The 24,730-nt window shown below is 44.0% G+C and overlaps 2 protein-coding genes and 1 long non-coding RNA gene across 7 annotated transcripts in view; 1 reads left to right on the top strand and 2 right to left on the bottom strand.

The window, feature by feature from the left end:
- Positions 1-10,188: 10,188 nt before the first annotated feature.
- LOC140188758 (transmembrane protein 240) lies at positions 10,189-15,842 on the bottom strand. 3 transcript variants are annotated; one of them, XM_072245371.1, is made up of 4 exons: positions 15,761-15,842; positions 14,947-15,053; positions 14,016-14,224; positions 10,189-11,858 (listed from the first exon to the last, which is right to left on the bottom strand). In XM_072245371.1, the coding sequence occupies exons 2-4, from the start codon at positions 15,030-15,032 to the stop codon at positions 11,710-11,712; spliced, it is 444 nt and encodes a 147-aa protein (XP_072101472.1). In that variant the 5' UTR covers positions 15,033-15,053; positions 15,761-15,842; the 3' UTR covers positions 10,189-11,709. The 3 variants fall into 3 exon arrangements, with proteins under 3 accessions (XP_072101472.1, XP_072101473.1, XP_072101471.1); XM_072245372.1 differs by lacking the exon at positions 15,761-15,842 and adding an exon at positions 15,399-15,621; XM_072245370.1 differs by lacking the exon at positions 15,761-15,842 and adding an exon at positions 15,175-15,328.
- The window catches only part of LOC140188759 (uncharacterized), a 29,834-nt gene continuing 19,969 nt past the window's right edge, over positions 14,866-24,730 (top strand). Inside the window, exons 1-3 of one of the 3 annotated variants that reach the window (XR_011883382.1) lie at positions 14,866-16,128; positions 18,614-18,909; positions 22,087-23,662. This is a non-coding gene — a long non-coding RNA (uncharacterized lncRNA). Of the gene's footprint in view, positions 16,129-18,613; positions 18,910-22,086; positions 23,663-24,730 lie in introns of those variants that run through there. The other 2 variants (XR_011883383.1, XR_011883381.1) reach the window with 2 other exon arrangements.
- The window catches only part of ssu72 (SSU72 homolog, RNA polymerase II CTD phosphatase), an 81,703-nt gene continuing 72,782 nt past the window's right edge, over positions 15,810-24,730 (bottom strand). Inside the window, exons 3-5 of the mRNA XM_072245368.1 lie at positions 18,707-18,846; positions 18,497-18,615; positions 15,810-16,104 (exon numbers count right to left, since the gene is read on the bottom strand). Coding sequence (XP_072101469.1) covers positions 16,003-16,104; positions 18,497-18,615; positions 18,707-18,846 — 361 coding nt within the window. The 3' untranslated portion in view covers positions 15,810-16,002. The remainder of the gene's footprint in view (positions 16,105-18,496; positions 18,616-18,706; positions 18,847-24,730) is intronic.

Here is a 24,730-nt window from a genome sequence, read left to right on the forward strand (position 1 = left end):
TGATGGAAGAAGGGGGAAGAGAGAATATCAGTGTGGTTGGAGTTTTTAACTGCGCTGGCTGCTTTACCAAGGCTGAGGAGTATAGTGAGTTTGTAGAGGGGAGACTGGTTCCTGTGATGTACTGAGCTGTGTCCCCAACTCCCTGCAGTTTCTTTTGAGACATAATTTGTTGAAGTTTAATGTTCTGGTTCAGGCATTTGGTTGTTAAAATGGGGAGAATTAAGGTTTCCATGCTTTTCTCTCCTCTCTAGATCTGAGGTTTTCTACCTCACAGTTTGCTTCTAAATCATGGTTCCCGCTTCTTTGTTCCTCCAGTGCCCCCTGTGCCCATGGTGCTGTCAGGATCTGTAATCAGCTGGGAAGTCTGATCAGTGAATTACAGTAACTGAACAGCATAACGCCGTAAGGGATGAGAGAGCATGTGCTATAACAAGAGGCTGGACAAACTTGGGTTGTTTTCTGTGGAGCAGTGGACACTGAGAGGAGATCTGATGGAGGTTTATGAGGTAGAATAGGCAGACAGCATCTTTTTCCAAGGGTTGAAATGTCGAATGCTAGAGGGCATGCATTTAAGGTGAGGGGGGAGGGGTAATTTCAAAGAGACATGAGAATCTTTTTTTTAAATACACAGTGTTGTGGGGGCCTGGATTGTACTACCTGGGCTGGGGTTAGAGCCAGCTACATCAGAGACTTTTAAAGGACATTTCAATAGGCACATGAATGAGGAAAATGGAAAAATATGGACAGTGTGTCGGCAGAAGGGATTAGTTTAGCTGGCCAATTTGATTACTAATTTAATTATTTGTTTTGACCTTGTGGGCTGAAGGGTCTGTGCTGTGCTGTACTGAGAATTCTAATTAAGATATAGGAGCAAATAAGGCCATTTGGCTTATTGAGTCTGTTCTGCTATTCCATCATGGCTGAATTGTCTTCCCTCTCAATCCCATTCCCTCCCTTCTCCCCATGACCTTTGACCTTCTTATCAAGAGCCTATCAACCTCCACTTTAAATATACCCAATGATTTGGCCTCCACAATGGATTATGGTAATGAATTCCACAGATTTACCATTCCCATAAACAAATTCCTGCTCCTCTCTGTTCTAAAGGGACATCTTTCTATTCTGAGGCTGTACCCTCTGGTCCTAGACTCCCCCACTACAGGGAACATCGTCTCCGTGTCCACTCTCTCTAGGCCTCTCAATATTCAATAGGTTTTAATGAGATTCTCTCCCCAGTTCTTCTGAACTCCAGCGATTACAGGCCCAGAGCCATCAAATGCGCCTCATTCATTAACCCTTTCGTTCCAGGATCCTTCTCATGAACTCCTGTACACCTGTGCTAGCAGCTGAGGACCAACCACAACTAATTAAATGGTACTACCACTTTTTTTTTGGTTGCTCAGTCGTTTAGTCAGCTCCAACCCGTCGTGACCTCGGACCATAGGGTCTGTAGGGTTTTCATGGCAGGATGTGGAAGTAGATTGTCAGGCCTTTCTTCCACGCAGATGCTGCTGCTGCCCAGGTTGGGACCCGGCTGGATTCGAACTCAGGACCGTCTGCCTTGAAGTCCAGTGCTGATATCACTACACCTTTACCTACCATTTATGACTCTAGGGGCAGTGCATGTTTCCACAATCGCACTTGATTAAAACTGTGAGAACTGTACTAGGAGATCACAAAGACAGGTCAGGGATGAGGGTCATTGGTTTTTAATGATTACTAGAAGACATTTTACAGAAGGTTATGGGAGCTATAAACATTTTGTCATGAGAGGCCAAAGACAATGCATCTTTTAAAGAGAGATTAGACAATGTTCAGTGCACTGGAGAGATGGTGGGGACCTGGCTTTAGCTTTGGGTTGTACAAAATATCAAGCCAGCATTGACCCATGGTGTAAGTATTTACTTTCTTATGACGCAGATACAGCTAATTCACAATTTAAGTTTATGGATTTGATTGAAACAGGAATTTCAGTCTGTACATTCATGATCAAAATAGAGATTTGTTGCAATAAGGAGATTTGGACTTGCAGGTAAAGGTATATCCTAGAGTATTCTTATTCTTATTCATGAGAATTATTGTAATAGAGATCTAAATGAGTGAAAAAATGTGAATTATTCCAAGATTTACAAGGATGTTGCCTGGATTGGGGAGCATGCCTTATGAGAATAGGTTGAGTGAACTGGGCCTTTTCTCCTTGAAGTGACAGAGGATGAGAGGTGACCTGACAGAGGTGTATAAGATGATGAGAGGTATTGATCATGTGGATAGTCAGAGGCTTTTTCTCAGGGCTGAAATGGTTGCCCAAGAGGATATAGGTTTAAGGTGCTGGGGAGTAGGTACAGAGGAGACGTCAGGGGTAAGTTTTTTTTAATGCAGAGAGTGGTGAGTGCGTGGAATGGGCTGCCGGCAACGGTGGTGGTGGTGGATACGATAGGGTCTTTTAAGAGACTTTTAGATAGGTACATGGCGATTAGAAAAATGGAGTGCTATGGGTAAGCCTAGTAATTTCTAAGGTAGGGACATGTTTGGCACAACTTTGTGAGCTGAAGGGCCTGTATTGTGCTGTAGGTTTTCTATGTTTCTATGCTCTATAAGCTAAGGAGCTTGGAAACCTGAAGAACTGATCAACAGGATACAGAATGGACAGATAGGTGGTTTAATTCCATAATTGTTCAGAGGAAAAAATGACGGAACGTTCATTCTGATTGCATGCACAGTCCTTTAGAAGTGGGACTCTGAACATAAAATAGAAAATACAAGACTCTGGATTTTATGCACATGGGTGGTGAGGCCAAGGAAAATAATGGTGAATTTATGCAGCCCTCTGCATAGGTCACGCTCAGTGTTACACAAATTAAGGGGCACATAGGGGAAGCATAACCTTTGCAAAAGATCATTAAAATATCTATCAGATTTGAATTCCTGCTCGTAGATCAGAGTGCTGCACTACAGAAAGATGAGGTCACAGATAATGAGACACCACGATATACTAGAGTTATGCAAGAAGTGAAAGGTCACAATTACAGAGAGTGAGTCAGATATGCTGCTTTTCCACTGTAATTCAGAAGACGGCCAGATCAATGTTCCCTCTGCTGCTGCACAGACCAAACTTTGCTCTGAGCAGGAAATATTTATGTGGCCTGAAAGCTGCATGACCTTTTAAATAAAACAAAATCCCAGCTGCACAGCAACAAAGGCCACGTGCGCAGGAGCATTTCAGTCAATGTGCAGCCGTGTACCTGCGCAGCTTGGAGGGAATAGTGTTCACTACCTAGTCACCTGTGGTCACTAACTTGTACCCCCAGATGTGTCTCTACATCAATACTCCTTAGTATTGCCAGCTTAGAGGCAATCGTGATCCAGGGGATCCCAAAATTCGGGCTCTGAATATACTATTATTAAACCAGGACAGTTTGAACCTTAATGTTGTAATGTTCTAGTGGCACCAGTCAATAAAAAAAGTGAAGTGATGATACACCTTTTATAAATCCTGAGAGTTAAGTGTCAATAATTAGTTGGGTATGTTAAGTAATAGCCTCAGCAATGTGTAAAATACCAGAACACGTTTTAAATCTTTCATGTTCTCTGATGGAAAGACACGAGCAGTAATCGCAGCAGCAGCTTTCTCCCACTCAAGGCATAATTGTTTCTGACTACATTCTGATTTAAATAGATTTGAACCTGTTGTGGTTTAATTACTCCACTGGGATTAAAATAAAAACATCCAGAGTTGTAAAACCTTGCAGTTGGGATTATTCCCAGCACTGTAATAATAATAATAACTTGCTATTTATAGTGAAAACTACACACACTGGAATCATACTGACCAGATGGCCTCCGCCAGGGTTCCTCACTATCCGTGAATTAAGAACGAGGAAATCAGTGGCAGCTTCTCGTTTCCAGCCAGGTGCACACATACAGCTTTCAGCGATTCAACCTGGAAGCTGTTTATCTGTACCTGGCTGGAAAGTGGGGGGGGGGGGGGGGAATACTTTGCTAGAAATCCAAAATAAAACAGAAAGGTACAGTATAACTCTAATAATCCAGCACACTTTGAAAGTTAGTGAAAGATTTTCCAGACCATTGATTGCCATCTCCTTTAACATCTCAACACTCTTAATTCACCTTTTTAAAATGTTACGATATAATAAATTTTCCAGTGAGTCAGGTAATTGAAAGGGAGAGGTTCTTTATTGGTTGGGACATGAAGAGATACAGGGAGAAAACAGGAGATTGGATCGGAGAGGAAAATTGGATCAGCCATGATGGGCCAAATGGTGTAATTCTGCTCCTGTATCTTGTGGAGAGTGAGATCTCGGGCCCTGGTGAAGGGACAAGGACTGGAAACATCGCTTGGTGAGCTGGATGCCAAACCATGGGGATTTCCAATTGTTAACAATATTTTACTGACACACTAAATCAGGCAGCATCTGTACAAAGCGGATCTGAGTTGGTTTTTCTGTTGAAAGATGATTGACCTTAAACATTAACCACATCTTTCTTTTCATAGGTGCCACCCGACTGGCTGAGTGTTAACAAGGTCTGAGATTCTGTTCGTTCTCAGTGGTTACCTGTTGAAGTTCTGTGTCAAGAATAGCCAGTTTTGTGGATAATAGTTGACTCATTCCTACTGCACACAGAACCTAAACAATAGTGTGGTGAAAGACAAAGTGTCTAAAAAAAACCCACAAAATGAGAACGTGGTTGGCCCAGTCACAGGGATCGTTTGTGGTCTTGTACGTTACATATTTCTTTATGCCTGATGTGTACATGCCTTGATTATGACTAATAGCAGTCTCGAGTTCTCTTTTCAGTTAGTTTCTTTGAAACTTGGTTTAGGCTGAAATATATTTGGAAGAGGAAAAAACTTCCTTTTGGCAATTGACATTTTGGACATCCAGTGACAGCTGAGTAGCTACTCTACGTGAATCTGCAGCCCTGTCTTGATAGAAATGAAAAATAAATAGGAATCAAACTCCAGTTCCCCACCACGGTTTCCTTCCTTTGATATGAACAACATGGGAATGTTTTCTGTGTTGTTACCAAATTTGGTCTAAATGGAGGATCAGGCAATTCACAGCTTAGAGCCAAGTGTTAACAGTCAGCTCAGAGTATTCAAACTAATTATGAATTGTATTTTATTAACTCTTCACAGATTTTCTAATGATTAAATAAGCTTTTAATTAAATAAACAACATGCATTTACATTTTAAATGGCAGTGAATATAAATTTTGAAATAGGTTAACGACACGGCAGATGTGGGTCTATAAGGTCATCTGTATCTGGGCTAACCACTGAAGCTTTGTCTTATGGGATGATTTGGGAAAGATAATTAGATTGTTGGAGGTTTTACAACTGAAAAGTACTAGATTAGGAAGGAATTTCCAGCCAGTAACATCAAGATACAGATGTTGTTAATCCAGAGACAAGAGACTGCAGATGCTGGAATCTGAGGTGACGCGCAGAGCTGGAGAAACTCGGGGGTCAGGGTCTGTCTAGGGAGGGAAATGGACATTTCAGATTGAGACCCTGTCGATTTATGATGGAGGAGGAGATTTCCAGTGGGGTAAAGGTTATGTTGTCAGAGGTGGGATAGGGTTGTTCATAGAGAGATTTGTAAATGAGAGAAGTTTGAAATTTGACAATTGAAGATGGGGAGGGGGGACCTGCTTAGACTCCTGAGGAGGAAAGAAAGGTAAGATGACCTCTGAAGGGAAGGATGGTGATACAATAGAAAAAGTATTGGTGAACAGCTCAAAAAGGAAAGTGACAAAAATGAAGTATAAAAAAAATCAAATATTATTGCAGCAACTACAAACAAAAGGCAGCTTATCAAAGGAAAGTGGAGAGCACAAAGAAAGATTGCATTAAAAGTAATTCTTTATTAGGGAAGAGATAATGGTGCACTTAGTCTGGAAAGTTTGATAATGTTGATAATGTTTGGAAAAATTCAATGTGGCTTTATGAAAGGGAAGTCATGAAAGAGAGAAACATTTAAGGCTGTTTTCCAACACCAATAGCAGGATGGATGTTATGAATATAATTGAAATACGGATATAATATGCATTTCGATTCCTGGTAAGGTTGCTGCACAAGGGCACATGATAATGGAGAAAGGATTTTAGTTAACAGAAAATGTTGGGACCCAACAGGGCGTTTTCCAGTTGGTTAACTATAACTAGTGGCTTGTCTCTGGATCATTAACATGGATTGTAAATCATTGAAGGAAGTGTGCATAACGTATCCAGGTTTGCAGATGCTACAAAGGTAAGCGGGAATGTTAGTCATGAGGACACAGTCTGTGAAGGATTGTAAAGGGTTAAATGACTGAGCAGTAGGAAAGGGAGCATATGATTTATGTGCTGTGATGCTATCAAATCTTAGTGGTGAGAGATCTAGGTCAACAACCACAAATTTGAGATAATAATTTAAGCATGTAGAACACTGGCCTTATTGCAAGGGGGCAGGGTACAAATGCATGGGGGCTGGGTGTCTCAATTAATACCTGGAAGGAGATGGCTCCCTTGTGAGGAGAAATTGAACAGGTTGGTCCTGTCCTGTCTAGTCTAGAAGAAAAACAAGAAGTCTGATTGAAACACAACTTTTGGCAAGTTGGGAGATGTTTGCAAGTCTAAGAGTAGGCCCCATACCCTACACTAAGGTAGCTAGAGTCCAGTATTATTATGTGAGTAGAATTCGATTACGAGTAAAGAATAACACAAGTTAGTAAGGTAAACCAAGTGCTTGTGGTTCATTCATTTCTGAGGGAACAGAATTACAAACCAAGGGGTTGTTAAACTAGAAAAGACTATACCACAAATAAAACCTTGAATGTATGTACAGCACCATTGAGGTAACAACATTATTCCAGCGAGTTTCTCAAGAGAAAACAATGACATCCGGCTACTTGAAGGAACAAAAATAGTCAAGGAGAGGCTGGTTGTCGAGGGAATTCTAGGGCTTTGGGCCCGAGCACTGCTTCTCATGGTGAAGTAATGTGAAAAAATAAAGGCTGCAGAGTGTGATGAATCACAGATCGTGTAGTGGGAACCCAGAGGAAGCTACAAGGAAAGGAAGATCCAAGGGCACAGAGGGGTTTGAAAGCAAGAAATGTTAAATTGAGGTATTTGGGGATTTGGAACAAATTCATAAATGTGGTGTGCTGGGTTAATGCACGTCAGGATTTGAGCAAAGCTTTGAATGAGATCCTTTATGGGGGTGATAGCTGAGCAATGGAGTACAATCCTAGAGCTATGCCCAATAGTTCTCTTTCACATTCCCAGGTGGAACAGTCCAGTGCTGGAGAGCATAGGTTAAAGGCAGGGAGTCCCCAACCTTTTCTATGCCCTGGACCAATACCATTAAGTAAGGTGTCTGTGGACCCCTGGTATCAGGAGAGAAGGAGATTTTACTTTACACAGAGAGGTAGGGTGTCCAGAACATGCTGCCATGAGGTGGTAGCAGATAAAACAGCATTATTTAAAAATGGGACTGGGCAGATACAGATAGATGGAATTAGTTAGATTGGCATAATGGTCAGCACAGACATTGATGGGCTGAAGGGCCTGTTCCTGTGCTGTATGAGGAGGATTTCAGTACCAGCCGAGCCAGGAAGGAAGTGACTGAAGAGATGCTCACTGCTGGGTTAAATATGACACTGAGGTAATGAAAGTATGAGGTACGGACAGGGAGAGAGATGGAGCTGATGAACAGGGAACAGAATTTGTGCGTACTATAGAGTATTGTCAACCCCACTGCTTGAGGTAGGCAAATCGGAGCGAGTGGAGGACTGAGAGGTAATGAGGTAGATCTAGATAAATCCAGCATTGTGCTTCAAGTAGGATGCAGTCTCAGCCGCCATGTTACAAAAAGGAAACGCCACGAGTACTCTGAAGATGTAAAGACACCTTTACAAGGAACATGTCAGGGGCTCCTTACATTGGCAACAGAAAATATGGAGGTGTCTCTGAAAGATATATGTTGCAAAAGGCATGTGTTGGCCAAGTCAAAGGGTTGTAACCTTAAAGGCTTGGGAGGAAAGTATTGGGGGGGGGGGGGGGTAGGGGATGCAAAAGGTAGGGTTTTTTTAAAATACACAGAGTAGTGGATGTGTGAAACTGCCAGGGTTGGTGGTAGAGGCAGATACATTGGGGACACTTCAGGAACTCTTAGATGGGTGTATGGATTAATGAAAAACGGAGGGCTGTGTGGGAAGGGAAGTTTAGATTGATCTTGGATTAGGTTAAAAATCGGCTCAACATCACGGGCAGAAGGGCCCTTACTGTTCTATCTTTGACGTTAAGATACAGAAAATCTCAGAGACCCGTAAAAAACTCAAAGATTACGGTGTGATACTATATACAGGAGGGGTGAGGGTTCACAGTGAGGGTTGATGCTAGTGTTGACAAGCACAGATAGGTCCGCTGCGGCCTTAAGGGTACGTAAACATTAGTTCTAGGAGACAAAGACAGCCTCACCATACAGTAGTAACTATACAGGCTCACGCTGTGCAAGTAAAGGGCCGATGCCGGTTGCTAGAGGCACAGCACCTTGAATTATCCCAGACATCTTTTCCCAAGCACAGTCTGGGAAAAGTGAATACGGAACAATGATGGAGACATTGGTAGGAGAAACTAAAGCAGCGATTCCCAACCTTTTTTATACCATTAACCGAGAGGTCCATCCATGGACACCGGGTTGGGAACCCATGAACTAAAAGTTTGGTCAAAGAGGTGAATGTTAAAGGAGGCATTAATAAAGGTTCAGGGGGGGAATTCAAAGTGTTGGCTGAGACTGCTGAAGGCGCAACCACTGCTGGTGCTTGTACTAGAGCTCACAATCTACTGAGCAGTTAAATTATCTACTGCCCTGCACAAGTCCATTCTTCACTCATCATTGAGGACACCGGCAGCCCAATACAAGCTCTCCACCGTCTTCCTAGTTCACAGTCCTGCCCTGCAAAGTTAACAACCTTTGACTTCCAAACTCTGGACTGTGGGTCAACTGCCTTCAAACTATACCACACCTTAATTGCATATTACACTATCCAGCTTTAAAAAAGACTAAACGTAGCCCAACCTTGTGATGGATGGGGAGGGAAAGGGGATATCACTTTAAATCTAAGACTTAGGAGAGTGCGTTGAAATTTTTAAATGAAGGATTTGTAAGATGCAGATAACCATGGCCGAGATCAGGCTTCTTGGCCCAGGACAGAGGACTCCGGGACACTGCTGTTATTGCCCTATGCCCAGTTGGCTAATGGGCTCAACAAGATGACAACACCCAGTTAGTGACAGAAGCACAGACTATTATGATAACATCACTAGTTTGAAGAGGGGTTTGGTGGGCAGGCAGAGGTTAAATACCAACTTGGGCCAATTGGACGTTCTACTTTATAAATACAAGAGATTCTGCAGATGCTGGAAATCCAGAACAACACATACAAAATGCTGGGAGGAACTCAGCAGGTCAGGCAGCATCAGAAAGGAATAAAGAATCAATGTTTCAGCCTGAGACCTCTCATCAGCACTTTCTACATTGTAATTATGGCTGACTTGGTTTCTCCCACACACTCCTTCAAAAGAAATCTGCACCCCCCACCCCCCCAAATACATAGCGGCTGCCATATTCTATTCTGCATTACCGTGGTCATTGTTTTGACCGACTGAAGATGAACTGGGTACGGGAGCAGGCAAAAGCATTCCTGTTGCTAGGAATAGTGCTGCTAACAGGGTCCCTGGTTCAACTCTGCCAGCAAGACTAGTTAACAGTTCTGGTAATCAGACAGACCTAGTACAATACATTACAGCACAGAAAGAGCTCATTTGGTCCATCAGACCCCTGCCAGCTCCCAGCAGACCAATTCCACTCTACCCTCACAACTTAAGCTTTCACATCCCTGCCAACTTCTCTTTATTGATTTGGAAGAAATCCACTGGGAGATTGTGCAAATTTGGCACAGGAGGTCAGGATTGATCCCAGGTGCTCGGGACTGTGGGCCAGCAACATCAGCTGCTGTGTCCTTGTGCCAGTGCTCGCCAGCTATGCCTCTGCCAGCAGGGCTCTGGTTAGCAAGCACAGTCTGTGGCACAAACAGCTCCATTAATTTCTACCGGTATTGGTGATCTGTCTCAATGGAATTCTGGCACAACGCAGGGGGGAAAGAAATCTAATCTTTACACAAATTAACATTGAAATTACTTTTTTAATTTTTTTTCGCTGACACGTTTCACATTCACCTGTTCCACGTTTTTTTTTAAGCATTTTTGTGCCTCCATCCAACTTCACACCCTTACACATTTCACGCACATTTCAACAAGATAACAAATCAACACTACTGCAAAGAGTCAATGATAAAACACACGTCGGAACGGCTCACACACCTCGCTTCCTCTGATCTCTTCTCCCAGTTAGAATCCAGGTACCCAAGAGACATCACCATCGCGGATGTGCAACCGGCTTTCCGGAGGGTCGTGGCATTTACTGTTGTTCCTATGAAGTGACCAATTCAAGGCTACAGTTCAAATGGACTGGACTGCCCAGTTTATTGTGTTGCCAAACAAATTCCACCTATTGCCCTAGTTTTCTACGCTAGGTATATATCCCAACCCCTGGTAATTAAATCTCCTCTCAGACAGCAATGACCATGGGTAACTGGATCACTACAGGCTTGAACCAGCCTTCTGGTTCAGGGGGTGGGTTAGGGCTGAGAGGTTATGCAGTGAACACTCCTGCACCAGAGGTGGAGGCAGTAGGGAAAAGATGCAGGAAAGAGGTTTGACAGGAAGAGGCAATTTGACAGCCATTACATTTAACTACACAAAAAATTACAAATTTATAAAACTTCTTGCTCCGTCTGTTGCAATATTAAACTTCAATAAAAGGAGAAGCCATGGGAATTTATATTTTTAATGATGGGTTGTACAGAATGCTGTAGACTATTAAATGTTTTTTTTACACTTGTCCTTGGGTCACAATCTGCAGAATCGTACAGCTCTAAATCCCTTCAGTGCAAAGGGCCTGTGATTTGACTTTTTGCCCTTGAATCCCTTACCTGGTGATGGGCCCATGGCTCCTACTGCTAGGCACCGCAGTCACTTCAGATCTAAACCTTTCCATTTTCAAATATTAAAAAAAAATTCTCATCTCTGCCTCGCAAACGCATTCAAGGTGTAAACCAGCAGGATGGAGAAACATCTACCTCCGCCATCTCACACTTGGCTCTTGCTCCACCGTGATCCCAGGGCCAACACCTGGCGGGCTGGTGCAATCACTCAGGCCAACTGCATATCCTCCACCAACTGTGGGCCTTAACAGGTAATTTTGGAAAGAAACATTGCTTTATCAAAGTGCACCGAATCTGGTTTTCTGATGGATGGAGGGAGTTCCATGTTTACAGGCAGGGAGGGGAGGTGGCAGCAAATATTAATGTGATGAGAAGGTTTGCAAAAAAGTTAAAACCAGATTACCATTGAGTCATTTTGAAGCACCTCTCGGTGTAAGTACTCAAAATAAGAAACGATTAGAGAGAAGCAGCTGCTTTGGGCTGTAACCCAGGGTATTTACAGAATGTACAGGTCACTCTGGCTGAGGGCATCTGCCATCTCATCATCAGCAGCAGTGGTTTTGATCTGTGTTTTTTTTTAAAAGGATTTGGAGTCTACACAGGCTCCTCGTTTCGAGTCCCAGCTTCTGACAGTTGAAGGTTACAGGTGTCGAGGGCTCGGATGCCCGTTGTGATACAGTTTCTGTTTGATGTGTACCATGTTCCCCGCAGACTCCTCGTACTGACGGTGGGAGCGCCTCCTGAAATCCTTCAGATTACATAACCTCGGGATCCAGGACCAGGAATCATCTGAAAGAAAATGGCACAGAGCAGCCGTTTAGAGAGGAGAACGCAGACGCTTTCAAAGACATTAAAAAAAAATTCCTTTTCAAACACAATTCCGTGGATGCTGGAAAATCTCGGTCAGGCAACATGTGTGGAGAGAGAAGCAGGAAACATTTCAGGTCTAAAGCTGTTTTAAAACCACCTTTCCTGTCCTCAATTATTAAAGGGCTGCCCCCTGTTGACACAGCAAGATCCCACAAATGACCATGTGTTAATGAACAAATAATTGGTTTTTAATGTGTCCTTTGAGGACAAAGGTCAGCCCAGTGCAACTTCCTTGCTCTTCTAAAAAAAAATAACAGTCATAGAGGACAGAATGGGCTCCTCAGTCCATCAGGTCAGAGCTGGACATCAGCCACCAATTATCATTGCTGTGGGCATTCTTCTGGGTAAAAGTACCAAGGTAATGGTTTGATACCACCGAACGTAACATGTCCTCAGCCCTGCTCTGAGTTGTCACAGCCCTGGCATCAGACTGGAATCACAATGATTTGACCCAGACACATGAATGGTACCCATGGAGACACAACTGATACAAGATTGAGACTTTCACCAAGTTTAGGAGTGCATGAAGAACTGATGAGCGGCACTAATGGCTGGAGTGATTACTTTTCAGCCAGTTCGCAATGATCAGGATTCAACTGTAGCTGGTGCCTGTAAGGAGTTTGTACATTACCACCCCCCAACCCAAAACCGTGTAGGGTTTCCTCCCATGTTCAAGAAACATATGGTTAAGGTTAGTAAGTTGGTGGCCAAGTGGTTAAGGTGTTCGTCTAGTGATCTGAAGGTCGCTGGTTCAAGCCTTGGCTGAGGCAGTCTGTGTGTCCTTGAGCAAGGTACCACACATTGCTCTACGACGACACCGGTGCCAAGCTGTATGGGTCCTAATGCCCTTCCCTTGGACAACACCGGTGGCATGGAGAGGGGAGACTTGCAGCATGGGCAACTGCCCATCTTCCATACAACCTTGCCCAGGCCTGCGCCCTGGAAACCTTCCAAGGTGCAAATCTATGGTCTCATGAGACTAACGGATGTCTATTAAGTTACAAATATGCTATATTGGTGCTGAAAGAGCGGCGACATTTGTGGGCTGCTCCAGCACAATCCGTAATCATATAGCACTACAGCACAGAAACAGGCCCTTCAGCCCATCTAGTCCATACTGCTTTGTTCCATCAACCCGTACCTGAACCAAAGTCATCCAACACACCTCCCATCCAAGTACTTATCTAAACTTAAATTTGAAATCGAGCCTGTATCCACCTCCGCTGATGGTTCATTCCACACTTTTACCATCCTCTGAGTGAAGAGGTAGCCCCCTCGAGTTCCCTTTCCATATTTCACCCTTAAATGTCAATGAAATCATTTGGTTTGTGCTGAGAACATCTCGAGGTGGCGCAGTGCCAGTGACGGGGGTCTGTAAGAAGTTTGTACGTTCTCCCTGTTACTGCCTGGGTTTCTCCCAGATACTCTGTTTCCTCCCACAGTCCAAAGACGTACGGAGTGGTAAGTTGTGGGCATGTTACGTTGCCAGCGGCAACAAATCCTCGCTGAATTGATTTTACATAAACGACACATTCCACTGTATGTTCTGAGGCTACAGATAAAGCTAATCTCTAATCTCTGGAGGCTTGTCACACTACTAGGAGCAAACAATCCAAAAAGTGCAAAATTTAAGATGTTCCTCCTCCACAAATCTGATGCTCCTATTTTTTCCAAAAGGAAATTGTTGCACACCTGTAATGAAAACAAAGTGCTGGAAATGCTCATTTGGTCAGGCAGCCTCCGTAGAGAAATCATTAACATTTCAGTCAAGGGCTTTGCATCATAATCGTACTAACTGTTAGGAAAGGGATTAGGAACCATAAAGCCTGTTTGGGTTTAGATGCAGGATTGAGTGTAACATCAAACCATATTCTTGCACCCAATGTCAGAATCATCTGACTAAAGCAGACAAGGTCAGAGGAAGTCATATCCTCCCAAATTTCTCTATCGAAGTATCTCAATGTCTGCTCCCTTGGCCTGACGTTGAGCGAGGGGTTATTGCGCCTCGCTCAAATTTAATGAAAGGATCAGATTGGTGGTCACAGCCTGTCCACATTTCCTCACAGATCCACTCACCATAACGCCTGTTCGTCCTCCATGCCCGGAGCACGCACTGCAGGACACCATCCATCCACACCAGAAACCAGCTGATGCAGAAGCCCAGCAACAGCCCCAACATCAGGTCAATCTCCTGCTTCGTCACATTGTCCGTCACAAAATAATTTTCTGAGGAGTCGACCACAGACTGATCGGCATCGTAAGGAATCACGTAGTGAATGTGGTGTCTGAAAGAGTGGGGGGAAGTGAGTTAGAGGAGGGAGTGAGGGAGAGGAGAGTGAGGAATAGAGGAAGGGAGAGAGGAGGAGCAAAGAGGGAGAGAGGAGGGAGCAAGGGAGAGAGGAGGGAGCAAGGGAGAGAGGAGGGAGCGAAGAGGGAGGGAGGGAGAGAGAAGGGAGCGAAGAGGGAGGGAGGGAACATGGAGGGAGCGAAGAGGGAGGGAGGGAACATGGAGGGAGCGAAGGAGAGAGGAGGGAGCAAAGAGGGAGAGGGGAAGCAAATTAGAGGAGAGGAGGGAAAGGTTAGAGGGAGCGAGGAAGGAAGTTAGAGGGAAAGAGGAGGAGCAAGATTACAAGAGGGGGAGGAAGGAGAGAAGGGGGAGGAAGGAGAGAAGGGGGAACCAGTTAGAGGAGAGAGGGGAAGCGAGTTAGTGGAGGGAGAGAGGCTGTAAGTGAGGGATGGGAAAAGGAGTGAAGTGTGGCATGGATGGAGGAGTGAGATGGGGTGAAGCGGGCTGGAGGGAATGCGTGGGTGAGAGCAGAGGCCATAAGTTCCGGGCTGCGGGTGACGGAGAGGAGAGGGCAAGGTTGAAGCAGGGGTACGAAGTGGGGGAAGGGAGAGGGAGAGGGAGCTGCCGAGTCAGTGTGGCCGAGGTTACGGGGGTGCGGGTGGAGAGCGAGGTGACAGGAGAGGAAGGCAGCTGGACCCGGCCCGACTCGGCTCGCTTTACCTTCCACAGTTGCAGTGACAGACCCGGTCTTCGCCCCGCAGGTGCGGCAGGATGTAATTGTGGAATCGGTCGAGCAGGGCATTCATGTCCACGATGCAAGCTATGGCCTGCAAGAGAGCGGACAAAGCAAGAGGCAGAGCAGGTGAGGGCTTCGGCCGGAGCAGTGCCGAGAGGGCGGCCGCCGCAAACCGCCGCAACACAGCATGCAGCGAGCCGCTGCTCACTCACCATCACCATCGACGTCCCTACGAACATGAAGATCATGGTGTTGGCGGTAGGAAGCATAAATCGCAATGTCTCTTGGCTGCTGACGGACTCCAGCTCCCTCAGCTGTCCCGGGAGTGCGCGGCCGGTTACCCCCCTCCCCTCCACACACACACCCACACTCACTCACTCTCCCCCCTCCCTCCCCTCCCTCCCCTGGACCGGCAGTCGGCTCCACGCTCCCTCACATGCGCCACATTGGTTCGCTGCCGCAGTTTAACAATTGATCCGCCCCACAGACGATAAATAATTCAGAGCAGGGGGAGGGGGTGAGAGAGGGGCTGCTGGGGAGGGGGGTGGTTGGAGCAGCCACCCCCCAGCGTGGAAGGGACCTTCAGCAGCGCGGTGGGGGCCGCCTGCGCCGCCGTCGCCCTGCCGACTGGCAGCCGCGACGATGCCGCTGCACATTTGTATTCCGCACCACGTCTCCCGCCAATCCCAGCTCCCTCTTTAGCCCCGAACCGGGGAAATCAGCGACCCTCCTCCTCCCCACCCCCTCCCAGCCCCGATCCTCTCCCCCACTCCCAAAAAAAGTCTTCTGTTGTAAAACCTGAGAAATAAAGAGAGACTGAGGACTGGACTCCGGCCATGGTTTTGTTTTTAATGAAGCTTCATGTTGGATACACTTTGCGCCATCGTCAGACCCGCTCTACAAGAGGTTCTTTCGGACACATCACAGGACCCGCGCCGAGCAGCGATTCAAACTTAAAATAGACTATAAATTATATACAGATCAGCACTGCAGCGGCGGCAGAAGACCTGCGCGCCCTCTCCCTCTCCTGCCCTGCCCCCTCAGTAGAAACAGACGGTGTGCAGGAAGGTCCGGCCGCTCTTCTCCTCCAGTTCCTGGATCAGCTCATCGATTTCATTCTCCATGTCGTCGGTGCGCTGAATCTAAACGGGACAAACATGGCTAAGGTCAGCGTTTATCACAGTGCTGGGGAGGGGGAGGGAAGCAGAGGGGCGTGGGTGGGTGGGGAGGGGACGCAGATGGAGATACTTCTGGGACAACGAGGCCCCCGATCCTCAGCTGACCTCCTCCAGTTAAATTGGGAACTCAGGAGAGCAGGGGGTGTGGAAAAAGCACGAGTCCCAGGTGTAGTTCAGCAGGGTTCGTTGAACCTTCTTCCCAACACTAGTAAAACTTTGCTCGTCCCCTGCTCCCGGTCCCAGTCCCTTGTCCCGCCTTTCCCTCACCTCCCTCCCCACTGACACCCCCTCTAGGGGGAAGGTGCAGGCTGAGGGAACCCGACACAGTTCTCAAGGTCAATGTCCTGCGAAGTTCGCTCCGCTTCTCTCTTCGCAGATGCTGTCGGAACCCGAGGATTTCTAACTTATACAGTACCGGGGACAGGAGATTGCAGATGCCGGAATCGGAGCAGCATTAGGTGGGGGCGGGGTGGAATTGTCGATGTCCCGCACCAGGATTGAGGGTGAAAAGAGATGGCCAATATGTGAGAGAGGAAACCTCCCTCCCTTCTTCTTACTGACCATTTCCCCTCCTCCACTCTGAACAATACAGGGCTTCAACCCAAAGCCTCGTCAATGCCTCTTCCCACTGACAAACAAGAGTAATCTGCAGATGCTGGAAATTCAGGCGACACACACGATGCTGGAGGAACTCAGCAGGCCGGGCAGCATCTGTGGAAACGTTTCGGACCGGCCGAGACCCTTCAGCAGGATTGCTGAGTCCTGCTGTACTGTTTTCCACAGATGCCGCTCCATCTGTCCAGTTCTTCCAGCAGTTTTATTGCCGAGCATTTATGGTGTCTGATTTCCAGCGTCTGTAGAATTTGGCTTTTGTTCAGCTTGTTGGGATTCTCCAACCTTCTCCCACCACCCGCCCCCGTCCCATTTACACCTCCTTTCCCCACCAGAAATACCAAAAAATGTGAGAAAACAATGTAAAAAAAAATCAGGGTATTGTCACAAATATAATAAGTACAGCAACTAATTTTAAACAGCAAAGGATAACAAACCTATTGTAAAAATTAAGTACCCGGTCTTCATGTTATGATGGTAACCAAGATGCTCGAACTAAAGTGAACATTGAGATTATTTACCGGTTTTTAGAATACAATGTTCATGCATTAAACTAAGCACTGTATTCTCTGGAGTCCTTGGTTGTCAAGGCCAATGTACTGAGCTTCTGGTTTAGTGGGAAGGGACTGAACAAGGGGTAAGAAGTAAGCTCCGTGCTACAGGCCACTATCCCATTGTAACGGAATATGCACAGTCTCATCTCACCTTGCAGAGGCGGCAGCAACGGGAAGGTCCACAAACACGTTGCACTAAAATCCAGAATGCAGTTCCTACTGAGACCATGGGATGTCCAAGAGCTGGGAGCTTTCCTTGGGTTTATGATGGATTGATTCCCTATTAACAGCATGGGAGTTTATCCAACACTTCCGAGTACAGAGCTTCCCAAAAAAATCCACAGCTTTGTGAGCACTGAGTTAAGCTTCATGAGAACTAGAAACTCTAATTTTCCTTCCTAAATGTCTACATTTAAGAGTTATCCTTGTGTGCTGATGTTATAGCACAATAATGAAACAGTGATTGGATATTTGCTCCTAATAGGTTAGACTTGCATGTTGTAGTGAACTGGAGTTCATTTTCGGATTTCAGTTATGTGGGATTTCAGCATCTCCACACCGTGATTCACAGCCTTGTTGAAGCCTATTCCTGAGCCACGAGTTTCTTGTTGCACACGAGGTGTGGAATGATGCTGGTTAAGATGGGTAATGAGTGAATTGAATGCCAAAATTCCATTGATTTTATTTTACACATGAAGCACCACAACATCTTGGTACTGACAATAGAACCAAGTCATCCATGCTTCCCCTAACTTAGTTGGCAGGAATCAAACTTAATTATTTTGGTGAGACTATGACCCCGGTTGAAGTTGCAGTTAGTGTCAAAGGTGGAGTATCACATGAAAGCACCTAATGCTGGCAGCTCAGTCACAACAGGAACTTAAAAAACTGGCAAGTATCAACTCTGGTTTTAAAAAAATTGTCCAGTTGCAGCATGTACTGAATTGCACCCATCAGAGAGCAATGAGCTGCATCAAGGAATATTCTACATTCACTGTTCAAGAAACAGAAAGTCATGTTGTACTGTGAAGAAATCGTACCAGTTAAATAACTGACAAATCCACCCCCATACATTTGGCTAGGGAACAAGTACAATCCCATTTGGGTTGATTGTTGGACGTAAATCTGTGCTGAGCACTCTCTCACATTCCTTCCCCATGTTCCCAATACACAAAAGTGTAAACACTTACACACTGGCATAGTTCACATATGAGGAAAGCTCCAATTGTGGCTTCTTCATGATTATCCTGAATGTCCACGTTTATGACATGCACTGACTGGAATGTCTCCTGTTCTCTTGAATTCAGATCTGGGAAATCACAAGATGGGGGCATCAGCAAACCACTTTTCACAAGCATCTAGGTCAATGGCGTGGCGAACACAAGGGATGGCCATTTTACCTTCAAGCACCTGATCGTACACACGCTCCTCACACGTCACTATCAGATCAAACTGGTCTTTGCAGGTCTGGAAACGCTCTGGTCGAGATTTTATCCTCTTGTTTCTATCCAACATATGGAGAATCCCATTCTGTGTATATCTGGACTAAAGTTAAGGAACTTAAAGATGCACATTGAATAAACTATAAGACATATAATAACAGGTAAGATTTCTATTTGTAACTAAAACTTGTTAGTTGCAATTCTGAATAACAGGGCAGACATTCTTACTGGCTCCCAAATCAATAGTTACCTACATCGTTAAAAGAACAAGCACCTCAAAACAGGAAGAGTCTTGTTCAAGAGTCTCTTGCTATCAAGTAATGCAACTTGGACAAGTTACAGCAGATGCAGCCTGCTGACATACTGAAATTAAGAGTATTTTGGCTCCAAGTAATACATATTTTGGTTTTTGCAATCAACTGCCATTTTAAAGTTCAAGCAGGAATGTTTTATGATCCTCAAGAGAAACTACCTTGCTTCAAAGATTTTAAGTCAACCCTATTTAAATTTTTTAAAAAACATGAAAACAAAATGCCTGCCTATTGGCATATATGGCACAATTACACAGGTGAGATCATAACAAAACCCAGACCAATGCAATGTAAACAGATGGTTACAGCATAGGAAGTCTGATGGTTTGAATACTGCTGCAAACAAATGATTTTTTTTAGTATAGATGGACCTCAGTGAGAGAAATTATCCCCAATACTCTGTCACAAATCAACATGTCTGCAACAATGTGATATTATAAGATTTGCCTGTTCAGCTGAAGGTCAGTCACATGATCAAAATTACAACACATTAAATGCTGAAGAACTGTAAGTAGGCAGCAGCTACCGAGGGAAATCAGCACTGGATTTTTCTCCTACAGCTCAACAGTTAGAAAATAAAGTATAAGATTTCCATCAGATTATGGGTTTTTGCTAAAAAAAAAATCCTTCATGATTTGGTATATGGAATTACCCTTCTAACCATAGCCAACAATGGAAACACATAGTTAACTTAGTTTTTATATATTAAGAAAAATAAAAGTCCTTCATTGAAAGAAAAGGTATGAGGTAAAAACCTTCAGGTGCAGGAAAACTTGCAGCAGAATTACACAAATGTGAGTAACAATGTGGTCCATATCACTTAGCCCAGTTTCACACATGACTAAGTACTGCTCTTGGCAATACTCATTGAAGTACGATAGGCTGCATTTAATTTCTAATGCTACTGTGCTTTGAGTGCCATTGAATTGCATGCACTGGGCCTCTATAAGCAGCAGCAAATGGCTTTAGGTTTAATGCAGGAATTAATCACTCACACAGATTGCTAATCTGCTCGAGTTTTACACATTGTATCAGTTAAACTGCTTATGTCATTACATTAGCTTCAAATTCCTTGTAGCTCACTCAGTACAAATGACAATGTACCCAAATTACCATTAAAAGTTAATACATTGAACTAAAAATTACTTTCTCTGAAAAGCTGACACCTACTTAAAATAAAGAAACTGATGCCAGCCTCATAGGGGGATGTTGGGGCAGAAACATTTGTATCAAAGATGCCCATCAACCTTCCTGGCTTCAGTCTTCGGGATAGTTTACAAGAATTTGACAAACTTCTTCGTAAGGTAGGCAGATGTGAGGGGCTAATAGCTAGTACTGGGGTAATCAAGTCACATATCTTCACTGCCAAGGGATTTAGGATACAGCTTCACGCTTTTGCCTGGCCCAGTCAATAGATACAAGATGCCGGAGGAACACAACAAGTTAGGCAGCATTAAAGGAGGGAAATAAACTGCTGAGGTTTCAGGTCAAGACCCTTCATAAGTCCTGTCAAAATGTTGATTGTTTATTTCCTTCCATAGATGATAGATACTAGCTAGCAGCTCTTAATATCCACGGTCTGTAGTCAATGCCAATTTGAAAATGGTCAGCTGGGAATCCCCAGAATGAGAGAGCCTATAGACCTCACAGAGAGCTAAGGAGGGCAAGCAGCAAAGGTCACTGATTAATTGTCAGTGCCTTAAGAACAGTAAATAAAGATGATGAAGTGGAAAGTCTACTAGTGAGATGATTGTAGCGGAGGAGTGGTGACATTGTTGTCCTGTATACCAAGGACAGCAAGTGTGGTATTGAAGTAGTATGGAAACATTTGCTGAGCATCTGGAAGGGGGAAGTGCAAGAAATCAAGATCACTTGAGAAGACTTATGAATTAAAAAGTTGGTCATTTGGAGGTTGTGCATGAAAACTGCGTCATGTGGTAGAAATTGCACGTGTAGGACAGTGTGCAATAAACATTCGCGCTAGTTGCCTCTCAACCTCAACATCTCAACTCATTTCTTTGCTTGGCTCCATCAGAAACTCCGTGTTGGCTGTAAATGTTAATGCAAATTAAACCCAAAGCAGACATTAAGAACCTATGATAATGAAACAACCAAAACATTCTGAACTCAAACATTTATTATGAATACACAACTAGCCAGAGGACACATTAATGTTCTGAAAAGGTGATGGCGATTAACCGGACTGGATTAGATTAGTCCAGTGTTCTAACTAGTTACATTTGGTTAAGCACGGAAGTCATCCCCTGCACTGCATGCATTTCACCATTCTTGCTGAGTGAAATCTTTAATGAGTACTTCTCAGTTCAAATCTTGAGCACATTGAACATGGAAAACTGCTCTCTGGTGAACTGATAGTGGTCTCATTAGGAGTTCAAATTTTCCACAAAAAACATTTTATACTTTTTACATTTTCATTTGAATAATGGACAAATAATTCAAGCTTGGAGAAATCCAAATATAAAAGCCTGTACTAGTGTGCATTTGAAGCATGGACCCACAGATCAGCTTGGGAATTGGGAGGAGTAGGAGGCTACATGCTGAAGAAAATGTCTACCACCTATTACCAGGTTGGCCTGTAGCTGAATGAGGAAGGGGAGAAGGGGCTTTAAACAGATTGACTGCAGCACAAAACCTTTCCCAACCACCTCTGGGTCTCAGATCACTTGTCAAACCTCACCCACATGAAGGACCATTCACTAAGGAACAGTACTTATAAGCAACTGCTGGATTCACAATTTAGGAAGGGAGCATGAACATTGGACTTGGAGGAACCAGTAGTGAGATGACTGTACATGAATTTTAAAAAGCAGAGCCTTAAGACCCATATAGACTTTTTCCATTATAAATCACACACACTAGGCAACCATACAAAATTGAATGCAGATTCTGATCTGTGCTCAGTCAACCCAGCAAGAAAGGTGGACTTGACAACCTATGTGTCATTGACAAGCAGTTTCCCTCCTTAAATAGATCTTTGAGAATGGCTCTACTTTATTTATTTTTGAGATACAGCACAGTAACAGGCTTTTCCAGCCCAGCGAGCCCACACCACCCAATTACACCCATGTAACCGATCAACCAGCACACCTTTGGACTGTGGGAAGACACTGGAGCACTCACGAGGAAACCCAAGCAATCATGGGAAGGACGTACAAAAACGGTCCTTACAGACAGGAACGGAATTCAACCCGGATTACTGGCTGACCACTACGCTATCGTGCCACCACAAATTGAACAACTTTGCTCAGGATTAATTATTTTTCAAGTACTCCCCGACTAAGCAGAATGGAAATAAGTAATAGATGTCACTCAAAGTTGTATTCAGCATAAATATGTACAAGGGGCATTTAAATGTGGTTATTAGTGTCTCACCGTATTTTAAAGGCAAAATGCTGTTTGACATCCCGTTGTCCACCCCCTGTTTCAGAGGTGAATTCCATTTTTGCTCTCCTTCGTACCCATGCAGCTGAGGACAGCTCTTGCAGAGCATGCAGTCTCCCAGTCTTTGCTGAGGACTAAGGTTACTCATTGGACAACCTGCCTTGCCACATTGATGTTCAGACTTCTTTTGGGTGTCATTAAACAGGATGGGAATGCAAAGATATTCTCAAATCCAGGAAGCTGGGATACTAATCAATTTATGAAGTACAAAGAATTTATTAACTGTTTTGTTAATTTCTTCTGCTTTGTACACAAGTGCCTTCTGATTTGCCTGTTTTCACACTACCGTTTTAAAACTACTATTCCATTTTTATCACCCCTCTTTATCCTTTCACTAAAATTCTCTGCTTTTCCCACGTGCCTGCTCTTTCCATCAGCCTACATCGTCATCTCCGAATGCTGTCACTTTTCTGCATTTCAAGTTGTGCCCATGGCAAATTCTGAATCTAAGGCAAGCCCTTCACTATGTTACTGCACAAGGAGATACATGCTTCAGGTTCTCTACATTAATGTGCAAATACACCTTCAATACGAGTAGGCCACAAATTAGATGATAATAGTATTCCAGGATTTAAAACAAAATGCTTCATCAAACCATAACAGCAATTCAGGCCTGATCACTTATCAAAAAAAAAACAAACATGCTACCCATCCAGAGTAGATGGTCTCTGGGTAATTTCATTCCTACTTCCCATATAGAAAACCAGCAATAAGATGTAAGAGTTAAAGTTTAATATCGATAAAAACTCAATGCTCCCATGCTTGACATGTAGAGTATGTCAAACATCAGAAACGCTGCAAATGTGGGGTTCCTAGCATCGTCAATGATCCCCCACATCCAACAATCTTTGATCCCCTACCATCAGGCAGGAAGTAATGTAGCATTAGGACAAGGACTGTTAGGATTGGAAGCAGCTTCTATCCCAGGATGTGAGACTGCTGAACTCTCTGCCACCACCCAGGTCTCATCACACATGAAGCATCAGTAGAGTTATACTGTTTAAGTTTAAACTTGTGTCATAAATACACATTATTTATTAATTTGTAGCAATATTACATGTGTTGTGTGTGTTATATGTACTGTATTGTGCACTTTGGTCCAGAGGAATATTGTTTTGTTTGGCATTAAACATGTGTACCATTGAATGATAATAAACTCAAACTTGACTTGACTGGTATGTTAAGATCTATAGCAAAGAAACAGGGTATTTGGCTAAAACAATTGATGCCAGTATTTATGCTCCACTCAAGCCTAGTCTCACCTTTATCTAAATCTATCAAAGCTCTATCTCCCTCGTATTCTCCTCCATCTATCTTACACATGCATCCAGACTTCCTGTGGTAGAGTGTTGCACATTCTCACCATGCTTTCGATTAAGTTTCTTTGGAATTTCTAATTTGATTATTTTATTGATGGGTTCCACAAACAATTCTTCCCCCCTACCACCCCCCCACCACCACAAGGAACAATATTTTCTGAGTCCACTTAGTAAAAACATTTTAAACACAGCAACAAACAAAATGCTGGAGGAACTTAGCAGAGCAGGCAGCATCTATGGAGGGAAATAAAACTCAACGTTTCGAGCCAAGACCCTTCTCAGCCCAAATTGCTGACAGTTTAAACCTCTCCATGGATGCTGCCTTACCTGCTGAGTTCCTCCAGCGTTTTATGTGTTTTTCTGGGTTTCCAGCATCTGCAGAATCTGTTGTATTTATCATTTTAAACAGCCTTCTCATTCCTTCTGAAGAAATCCAGTCCATTCTCCCTATTCACAGCCAACTGCTCATCTGATAAGAGAAGGTTAAAATATATAAACTACAAGTGGATACCAAGTTACTTTGGAGAGATCAAGCATCTTTTAGCTGCCATCATCTGACAGAATCCTCACATTAAGAACATACTGAAATACATCTAAACCCAACCTACAATGCACAGAAAGATTCCATTCAAACCACACTGGTCTCAGTGCACCAGATACATGTGTGTTAAGGAAGTGGGAGGAGGAGAGAATAGATAAAAAGATTGAACCAGCTTTTCAAGACTCGGAGAATAACAATACATCCGAAGAGAATAAAACTGAATGGAGAAGCATATCCAAGAATCAGTAATGACTTGTTACCATGTGAAATGATGACAAACTTGACTTCAGCTGACATTAAACTAGGAGCCAAATACAATTGGTTAGAAATAGTTGTGGGAGAGAACTCT

The sequence above is a fragment of the Mobula birostris genome, chromosome 27 (assembly GCF_030028105.1).
Source record: "Mobula birostris isolate sMobBir1 chromosome 27, sMobBir1.hap1, whole genome shotgun sequence".
Classification (NCBI taxonomy): domain Eukaryota; kingdom Metazoa; phylum Chordata; class Chondrichthyes; order Myliobatiformes; family Myliobatidae; genus Mobula; species Mobula birostris.

Excerpts from the sequence above, each read along its gene's own strand:
- LOC140188758 (XM_072245370.1), bottom strand. The coding sequence starts at position 15,231 with ATGCTTCCTACCGCCAACACCATGATCTTCATGTTCGTAGGGACGTCG. Across the intron at positions 15,054-15,174 it reads TAGGGACGTCGATGGTGATG|GCCATAGCTTGCATCGTGGA; the intron begins GTGAGTGAGCAG and ends GCTCTCTTGCAG. Across the intron at positions 14,225-14,946 it reads TGTCACTGCAACTGTGGAAG|ACACCACATTCACTACGTGA; the intron begins GTAAAGCGAGCC and ends CCACTCTTTCAG.